General features: G+C 47.5%; 1 protein-coding gene across 4 annotated transcripts; it reads left to right on the top strand.

Moving 5' to 3' along the window:
- The first annotated feature begins 73 nt into the window (after positions 1 to 73).
- PRMT5 (protein arginine methyltransferase 5) lies at positions 74 to 9,062 on the top strand. 4 transcript variants are annotated; one of them, XR_008493716.2, is made up of 18 exons: positions 181 to 359; positions 998 to 1,116; positions 1,401 to 1,486; positions 1,948 to 2,082; positions 2,786 to 2,898; positions 3,045 to 3,094; positions 3,304 to 3,467; positions 4,564 to 4,725; positions 4,895 to 4,972; positions 5,067 to 5,125; positions 5,211 to 5,333; positions 5,420 to 5,595; positions 6,430 to 6,539; positions 6,750 to 6,843; positions 7,026 to 7,142; positions 7,349 to 7,413; positions 8,536 to 8,751; positions 8,860 to 9,062. XR_008493716.2 is itself a non-coding variant. In XM_054448832.2 (17 exons), exons 1-17 carry the CDS (start codon positions 250 to 252, stop codon positions 8,686 to 8,688), a joined length of 1,914 nt encoding a protein of 637 aa, XP_054304807.2. In that variant the 5' UTR covers positions 74 to 249; the 3' UTR covers positions 8,689 to 9,062. The 4 variants fall into 4 exon arrangements, 3 of the variants coding, with proteins under 3 accessions (XP_054304807.2, XP_054304808.1, XP_054304810.1); XM_054448832.2 differs by having other exon boundaries at positions 74 to 359; positions 8,536 to 9,062; XM_054448833.2 differs by having other exon boundaries at positions 234 to 444; positions 8,536 to 9,062.
- Positions 9,063 to 9,589: the final 527 nt, after the last annotated feature.

Raw genomic sequence — 9,589 nt, 5'->3', positions numbered from 1 at the left:
ATACTAAGCATTCTGGGAGATTGAAGTTCGTCAGGAACCAGACCCTGAGATTGGTGGATCCACGCCGTACGCCACTGTGCAGCCCGCGGATTGGCGGGAAAAGCCACTCCCCATCCCTGCCGTTCGGGAGCTGTGGCAGACGCTCTGGTTGTTAAGGCGACTCGTCCCGCCTTCTGGGGGGCTCTAGTTTGACTTTGTGATTGGCTACTAGTATCAAGGAATCCCGGCGTGGACAGCGCGAGGAGAAAGATGGCGGCGATGGCGGTCGGGGGTGCTGGTGGGAGCCGCGTGTCCAGCGGGAGGGACCTGAATTGCGTCCCCGAAATAGCTGACACACTAGGGGCTGTGGCCAAGCAGGGGTGAGGGCCGGACCTCCACGAGCGGAATGCGGGGTCCGAACTCGGGGACGGAGAAGGGCAGACTAGTCATCCCGGAGAAGCAGGGGTGAGGGGGTCGGCTAGGATGAGGAGGGGAGAGACTATTACTCGTTGGAGGGGAGGAGCCTCGGACCCAGTAACGTGAGGAAAGTAACTTGTGGGGGGCCTGTGGTCACTGAGTCCCAAAGTTGGGAGAGTTGTTGGGTAAACTCTAAAGGGCCCTGGAGGTCGCGATTATTGTCTGGGAGTGGGAGGAGGTGTTAGGGGGCAAGGGAGAGAACAGGCTAATCTTGACGGGGGAGGCATGGGCAGAACTGGGGCAAATCTGGGTGTGATGGTCTTGGAAACATAGTGACACCTGAGGAGAAAAAAAAATTCTACTTGTGGATTTCCATCATTTTCTCCTTACTCATATTTCCCATGGCTGTGTTTTAGGGAGAAATTCAGGCACAGTACAGCAGAGTTGATATCCCCCAAGGTGGTCTGAACTCAGCAGCCTAGTAGGTTGAACTGATGGCAGCTGAAAGGGCTGTGCAAAATCAAAATAGCCTAAATCCAGTTGCTTGGCTCTCTGGCACTGCTGCTCTCTTTACATGATTCTGGGTCTGTCGCGGTTGTAGGTTTGATTTCCTCTGCATGCCTGTCTTCCATCCGCGTTTCAAGAGGGAGTTCATTCAGGAACCTGCTAAGAATCGGCCCGGTCCCCAGACACGATCAGACCTACTGCTGTCAGGAAGGGGTAGGGACCATCCCATATGCCCCTTAATTATTAGAGGCAATAACAACTTCTGCTTTATCGGGGCCCTCATTCTCCTCCTTTTCTAACTTGGATATATTTGTTAGTCCCTGGGATATAGATAACTTGTTTTCTCCTTGCTTCTCTATTCTGCATCAGGCTATCCCATGTCTATGTAGAAAAAACCTTTGTCTCTCATTTCTACTCTTGATTCCCAAACTAAAAATTGAACAAGTAAAGTGCTGAACCTTATTCAGTATTTGTCTTTCTTGGGTGGGGGAGTGCAGACTGGAATACGCTAATTGTGGGAAAGCTTTCTCCATGGATTCGTCCAGACTCAAAAGTGGAGAAGATTCGCAGGAATTCCGAGGCGGTAAGACTGTTTGACTTCTCTGCTGGATTTTTCTAACCAAGCTGGGTGGGGAGAGTGGTCCCCTCCCATCCCCAATAACTTGGTAAATCAACTGATATAATGAAATTAAAGCTATTAGGCTGGGTGCCGTGGTGCACCTAATATAATCCTAGCACTTTGGGAGGCTGAGGCTGTAGGATCACTGGAGCTCAGGAGTTCGAGACCAGCCTGGGCAGTGTAGTGAAACCCCGTCTCTATAAAATATACAAAAATTAGCCAGGCATGGTGGCACATGCCTGTGGTCCCAGCTACTCAGGAGGCTGAGGAGGGAGGATCAGTTGAGCTTGGGAAGGTCAAGGCTGCAGTGAGTGGAGACTGTGCCACTGCACTCCAGCCTGGGTGACAGAGTGAGACTTTGTCTCAAAAAAAAAAAAGCTGTTTGCTTATTAGCTCAAAATTTTTCCTCTTCATCTCCGTTCCAGGCCATGTTGCAGGAGCTGAATTTTGGTGCATATTTGGGTCTTCCAGCTTTCCTGCTGCCCCTTAATCAGGAAGATAACACCAACCTGGCCAGAGTTTTGACCAACCACATCCACACTGGCCATCACTCTTCCATGGTATAGCTGAGGGGCTCCTTTCCTGCTGCATATCATAGTAGTCAGATTGTGCTAAGTACCTTCTTGTGCCTAGCCATTCAGTGAAGGGTGTGTTTGGCAGAACTGAAGTATCAGTATTGCCGGGCACAGTGGGTCATGCCTGTAATCCCAGCACTTTGGAAGGCTGAGGTGGGCAAATCGCTGAGCTCAGGAGTTCGAGACCAGCTTGGGCAGCATGGTGAAACCCTGTCTGTATAAAAATCAAAACCAAAACCAAAACAAAAAAACACAAATTAGCTAGGTGTGGTGACACACGCCTGTAGTCCTAGCTACTTGGGAAGCTGAGGTGGGAGGATGACTTGAACCTGTGAGGTGGAGGTTGCGGTTAGCTGAGATTGCACCACTGCACTCCAGCCTGGGTGACACAGCCAGACCTTGTCTCAAAAAAAAAAAGGTCAGTATTGCACACCTCTCCATCTAAAAGTGGTATGAAGAGAGTTTCAAAACATGTAAATGTAATTATTTTGGAAACTTACGTAAGACAAGGCAGATATTTACATAAGGATCTATATATAAGGTACATGTTCACTTACAAAATTACAAATTGGGAAAAGCATATAAAGGGATTAACGAGGTCTGGATGAAGTTTTTTTTTATTGAGGGAAACTTTCTGGACCCAATGAGTTCAGAAGAGAGTTCTAAAAGGGTGACTGTTCATGTGCAGTTCTGGATGCGGGTACCCTTGGTGGCACCAGAGGACCTGAGAGATGATATAATTGAGAATGCACCAACTACACACACACAGGAGTACAGTGGAGAGGAGAAAACGTGGATGTGGTATGTCTCCCTTTGCTGCTGTACCAGGGTGCAAGGGATAGAGTGAGGGGAAGTACAGGGTGCAACCTGTAGGGAGGTCTCCTTGAGCTGTGGTGATTGGTCGGCCATATCTAGTTGACTGTACTTTTCTGTATTTGACTGAACAGGTGGCACAACTTCCGGACTTTGTGTGACTATAGTAAGAGGATTGCAGTGGGTGAGTCCATGAGAATCCTGGGATGGGTGTTGCTTCTCTTACCTCCTGTGAATAAGAATCAGGAATTTTGTATATAGTATACAATTTTGCGACTTCCCCTCTGTCTCAGACTGCCTTTCTCTTAAAGAAGTAAACAGATTTTGTACAAAGGAGCAAGGAAGGGTTTCTTGCCTGGCAGTGGTTGACAGTTTTTCTTTTGCCTCATGTAGCTCTTGAAATTGGGGCTGACCTCCCATCTAATCATGTCATTGATCGCTGGCTTGGGGAGCCCATCAAAGCAGCCATTCTCCCCACTAGCATTTTCCTGACCAATAAGAAGGGATTTCCTGTTCTTTCTAAGATGCACCAGAGGCTCATCTTCCGGCTCCTCAAGGTGAGTGGTAGGAGGGTCCTAAAGGTAGTCCAGCTATACATCGTGCCTTATTTACCTGTGTATGATCGTTTTTTCCTGTGAGGCTGTCTCTTTTTCTTTGGTTTCTGGGGAGCAATTTCAGTGAAGTTGGGAGTCTTGAGAACAAAAAGGTAAATGCCAGTAGTAGCCCTAGAAACCTTTCAAAACAAACCAAACCTCATGAGAACTTTGCAGAAGGTTTCATTTAGGAAGTTACAGCAAGGATCCATGAGGCTGTTTGGGTGTTGATGATACTTTTATGGCATAAGAGGGCTTTTTCTTTTTTCTTTTTTTTTTTTTGAGACAGGGTCTCACTCTGTCACCCAGACTGGAGTGCAGCGGTACGATCTCAGCTCACCGGAACCTCTGCCTCCCAGGCTTAAGCGATTCTTCTGCTTTAGCCTCCTGAGTAGCTGGGATTATAGGCATGCACCACTACTGCCCGGCTAATTTTTGTATTTTCAATAGAGACAGGTTTTACCATGTTGGCCAGGCTGGTCTTGAATGCCTGACCTCAAATGATCCACCCACCTCGGCCTTCCAAAGTATTGGGATTACAGGCATGGGCCACCACGCCCGGCCAAGGGGGCTTTATATGTTTACTGAAGCCTCATGCTGCCTTTGTTGGTATTGGGACAGATGCTAAAGAACTGTTGGTCTGGGCCAGGTGCAGTGGCTCATGCCTGTAATCCCAGGACTTTGGGAGGCTGAGGCGGATGGATCATCTGAGGTCAGGAGTTTGAGACCAGCCTGGCCAACATGGTGAAACCCCATCTCTAGTAAAAATACAAAAATTAGCCAAGCATGGTGGCACGCACCTGTAGTCCTAGCTACTTGGGAGGCTGAGGCAGGAGAATTGCTTGATCCTGGGAGGTGGAGGTTGTGAGTGAGCCAAGATCACGCCATTGTACTCCAGCCTGGGCAATAGAGCGAGACTCCATCTTTTAAAAAAAAAAAAAAAAAAAAAGAGAACTGTTGATCTGGACCTTATTTTACATTAGGGCTCTTTGACCATATACCATAATATTCCAGAATCTTGGTTTGAGGGCTGTGTCTGATGATCTGACTTTTCTCACAGTTGGAGGTGCAGTTCATCATCACAGGCACCAACCACCACTCAGAGAAGGAGTTCTGCTCCTACCTCCAGTACTTGGAATACTTAAGCCAGAACCGTCCTCCACCTAATGCCTATGAACTCTTTGCCAAGGGCTATGAAGACTATCTGCAGTCCCCGCTTCAGGTGGGTCTGGAGTGCGCTGAGAGGAGGAAGGTGGGGTGGAAAATGTTTCTTGAGAATATATGCCTCCAAATTTTACTAAAGCTCAGAAAGCAGTGGAAAGTTTTTGATATTTTAGTGCATTGTCTTTTGCCAGAAACCAGCTAACTTTGTCCTTTTCTTCATTCATCAGCCACTGATGGACAATCTTGAATCTCAGACATATGAAGTATTTGAAAAGGACCCCATCAAATACTCTCAGTACCAGCAGGTACTGTGTGGTGCCCAGGGTGAGGAAAGCACAGGGCCAGCATGACCTGTGGAGGATGGGATTACAACCATGGGCTATTCTCTCCTCCCTCCAGGCCATCTATAAATGTCTGCTAGACCGAGTACCAGAAGAGGAGAAGGATACCAATGTCCAGTGAGTGCTTTCCCCTCAATCTCAGGGACTTGCATCCTACATCTGTATATGCCAAGTCTGCTTGACTCTTCCCTTTCTTTCTTAGGGTACTGATGGTGCTGGGAGCAGGACGGGGACCCCTGGTGAACGCTTCCCTGCGGGCAGCCAAGCAGGCTGACCGGCGGATAAAGCTGTATGCTGTGGAGAAAAACCCAAATGCCGTGGTGACGTGAGTAGCAACCCGCTTGCTGGGAAGTTAGTCCTCATTGCCAAATTTCCTTAACATCTCTCCTTACCTTATTGTCTCTATTTCAGGCTAGAGAACTGGCAGTTTGAAGAATGGGGAAGCCAAGTGACCGTAGTCTCATCAGACATGAGGGAATGGGTGGCTCCAGAGAAAGCAGACATCATTGTCAGTGAGCTTCTGGGCTCATTTGCTGACAATGAATTGTCGCCTGAGTGCCTGGATGGAGCCCAGCACTTCCTAAAAGGTGCCCCTAGGTTGGGGTGTAGGTGGAGGGTGATGATGGGTGAGACAGCAACCTGGGAGGAGGGTACAGGGTTTAGGGGAAAGTGGGTTGGACCTGGGTCACATCATATGAGTTTGAGAGCCACTGCTTCACTACCTCTGTGCCCTTAGCAAATGAAGTCATCTCTCCAAACCTTAGTGTTCATATTTGTAAAATGAAGGGAGTGGGCTGGGCGCGGTGACTCATGCCTGTAATCGCAGCACTTTGGGAGGCCAAAGCGGGAGGTCAGGAGTTTGAGACCAGCCTGGGCAACATGGCGAAACCCCGTCACTACTAAAAATACAAAAATTAGTCAGGCGTGGCAGTGCACGCCTGTAATCCCAGCTACTCGGGAGGCTGTGGTGCGAGAATCACTTGAACCTGGGAGGAGAAGGTTGCAGTGAGCCGAGATTGTGCCACTGCACTCCAGCCTGGGCAACAGAGCGAGACTCCATCTCAAATAAAAAAAAAAAAAGTAAATATGACATAGATACCCTGAGCTTAGCTTTCATCAGGAACTTTTGTGGGACTTTGTGACCCCACAAAAGTTAAGAACCACCAGATTAGACTATCTTGGGTTCTTTCAGTTTTAATCTGTGTGACTCTGTAAATTAACCTAGAAGTGGAATCCTCCGTGACAGTAGTTGGAAGCAGGCTGGCTTAGTAATGTGACAACATGCATTTGTCTCTTTCTTCCATGCCCATGCCAACGTTGGTTGGTTTTGACATGGGAGGTTTGCTCCTTCTGATCCTTCAGTTAGTACAGACATACCATTTCCCTCCCTCTGGAACTAATTTGACCATCCTGCTGTGCAGATGACGGTGTGAGCATCCCTGGGGAGTACACTTCCTTTCTGGCTCCCATCTCTTCCTCCAAGCTGTACAATGAGGTCCGAGCCTGTAGGGAGAAGGACCGTGACCCTGAGGTAAAGAACCACTCTCTTCGGAAAGAAGTGGTACTCTTTAGTCCTCTTCTTTTTCTGTATTTGCATCAGCTATTTTCTTCTGCTGGGGATGAAGAGGCGAAGAAGTTAGGGATTGGGGAAGCACTAAAGTAAAACTTTTTTTAATCCTTGGGGAAGTAGTTATCTCGTGTGTCTTCCCCAACACACTCTCTCTCTTTCTGTCTCTGACAGGCCCAGTTTGAGATGCCTTATGTGGTACGGCTGCACAACTTCCACCAGCTCTCTGCACCCCAGCCCTGTTTCACCTTCAGCCATCCCAACAGAGGTAGGTTCTTTTATAGTTGTCCTCTGACTAGAGGGGTGTGGGCTTCTTCCTTCCTCCTGCTTTCTTCCCTTGCTGTCCCTAGTCTGCCTTATCTACTCTTCCTTTCCTTGGTCTTGCTCATGCTTTATCAAGTTGTCTAGAGCTTCTGGCCCCTTGTCACCCACATAATTATTTCCTGGCAGATCCTATGATTGACAACAACCGCTATTGCACCTTGGAGTTTCCTGTGGAGGTGAACACAGTACTACATGGCTTTGCCGGCTACTTTGAGACTGTGCTTTATCAGGACATCACTCTGAGTGAGTGTCTATGGTAGTAGATGGCAGAGTATGAGGGTGTGCTGCCTGGGCAGCTTATATGTACATGTGTCATTTAGATTTATGGGGGGCCCAGTGCTCAGTGAATGGAGATCTTTGTTTGTGTGATTAGAGAAGAGACCCTCTTCAACATAGGCAAAAGGCACAGCCATGGAGACCTCTGTTTTTTCATTACTTTGTCCACACAGGTATCCGTCCAGAGACTCACTCTCCTGGGATGTTCTCATGGTTTCCCATCCTCTTCCCTATTAAGGTAGGAACTGCTTTTAAGATTCTGTAGTTAAGGAGTAACCTTTGCCTTTGGTATTGTGCTTCTTTCCTTCTCCCAGGAAGATAGTTGACTATGACTCATGTTCTCCTGATTTCATATGCTCTTGGATCCCAGTGGTAGGTGTTGGGAGTATTTGGAGTGGCCTTCTGCCTGGCTTTCCCGCATCTACTCTGGCTACTCTTCTGTCTGTTCTCTACTTTGAGCAAGAGTCATCTTTTAAAAACTCAAATTTGATCTTATCTCTTTTTTTTTTTTTTAAAGAGACGGAGTCTCTGTCGCCCAGGCTGGAGTGCAGTGGCGCAATTTCAGCTCACTGCAAGCTCCGCCTCCCAGGTTTATGCCATTCTCCTGCCTCAGCCTCCCCAGTACCTGAGACTACAGGTGCCAGCCACCATGCCTGGCTAATTTTTGTATTTTTAGTAGAGATGGGGTTTTACCGTGTTAGCCAGGATGGTCTCGATCTCCTGACCTCATGAGCCGCCCACCTCGGCCTCCCAAAGTGCTGGGATTACAGGCATGAGCCACCGCGCCTGGCCTGATCTTCTCTCTCTTTTTTGCTTAAAATGCTTCAATGCCTTCCCACTGTCTTTAGGATAAAAGTCAAAATCTGGGACATTGCTTGTAAGACTTGATGTGATCGAGTGTTTGCTTACCTTTGCAGCTACTGTCCCCTTGCTTACACTGCTTCAGCCTTATGGACCTTCTTTTTGTTCTAATTGTCTATCTTCTTTCCTACCTCAGGCTTTCATGCCTTTCTCTTGCCTGTGAAGTTCTTTGCTTGTCTCTTCACACAGTTAACCTATCTTCTAGGTCTTCTTTAAACATTTTTATTGTGAGATAAACTTTCTCTGATCTCCTAGACTAGGTTAGTGTTCCCTTTCATAGGTGTTTTTCTAGCACTCTGTACATGTTCACAGCTCTTACCACACCTTTGATTATTTGTTCAGTGTCTTACTGTTCAGTGTTCTGATAGGCTTCAAATAACTTTCAAAGGGTTGGGACAGTCTTGTCATGTTTACCATTTTATCTCCACACCTACCTTAATACATTGCCATGTATAATTCATTAGCTTCACCCTGAACCTCCCTGTCTTTCTTCTTACAGCAGCCCATAACGGTGCGTGAAGGCCAAACCATCTGTGTGCGTTTCTGGAGATGCAGCAATTCCAAGAAGGTGTGGTATGAGTGGGCTGTGACAGCACCAGTCTGTTCCGCTATTCATAACCCCACAGGCCGCTCATATACCATTGGCCTCTAGCCCTGCGTGCAAGTGTCCAGAGCCTTGGAAGCAGCTTCAGGTTCTGCTCCTGTAGTACAGAAGGTGCAGTACATCTATGGGCTGTGATTCCCCTTGCCCATCAGAGAGGAGCATTTCAATCTGCTTTCCTGCCTTACATCAAGGTGGACAAGGGATTATAATTAATTGCAGGGCTCAAGCCACCAATCTATGAAGACCTCAGGCCAGGGGTTGAGGAATTAGTGCTGGATTTGAAGCTACGCACTCAGCCTCAAGAACTCCCTGGAATATCTCTGAGAACATGGGGTTTGAATGGATTTTCAGCCCTTCTCTGTTCTTGTTTTGATGGTTTTGTGTAAGAGGAAATACAAATAAAGTTATAGCCCTTTACTGCACCACCATGCTGCCCCCTGCCACTATTTTCCCACACCTCACTTAGACCCAGGCATGTTCAGATCTGTCCTCTCACCCTATCTAAGACCCATAGGGGCCTAGTTGTATTCCCTACTTAGGAAGCTGAGCAATGACTATTGTAGTCCTGGATATAGGCCTTTCTGACCAGCTACAGTGAGCTCTTGTCTATTAGAACCTGCGGTTAGGCTTTTCTCTGGGGAGGAGGCATAGAGTTTGCCACCTTGGAAAAAGATGGAATAGGGAGTGAAGCCAGTTTTTCTCTTCTGTATTCTTGAGCTACTGCACGGGCAACTGGTTACCTCTCCTTTGTTACCTCTTGGGAAGACTGGAATCCATCCAGGAATCTCCAGCAAGAAGCTACCTGTTTTTTTTTAATAAAACCACAGGGTTACAGTTTGAAGTCCTAAGAGATCATCTAGTCCAATTTTCCATTTTACAGAGGGGGAGTTTGAAATGGGTACAATGATGTGATATTAGTATCCAAGTCAGAATTGGAAGTCAGGTCCTC

The sequence above is a fragment of the Pongo pygmaeus genome, chromosome 15 (genome assembly GCF_028885625.2).
Source record: "Pongo pygmaeus isolate AG05252 chromosome 15, NHGRI_mPonPyg2-v2.0_pri, whole genome shotgun sequence".
NCBI lineage: Eukaryota > Metazoa > Chordata > Mammalia > Primates > Hominidae > Pongo > Pongo pygmaeus.
Note: the sequence above shows the minus strand (reverse complement) of the source record. Positions and strands in the feature narration are given on the sequence as shown.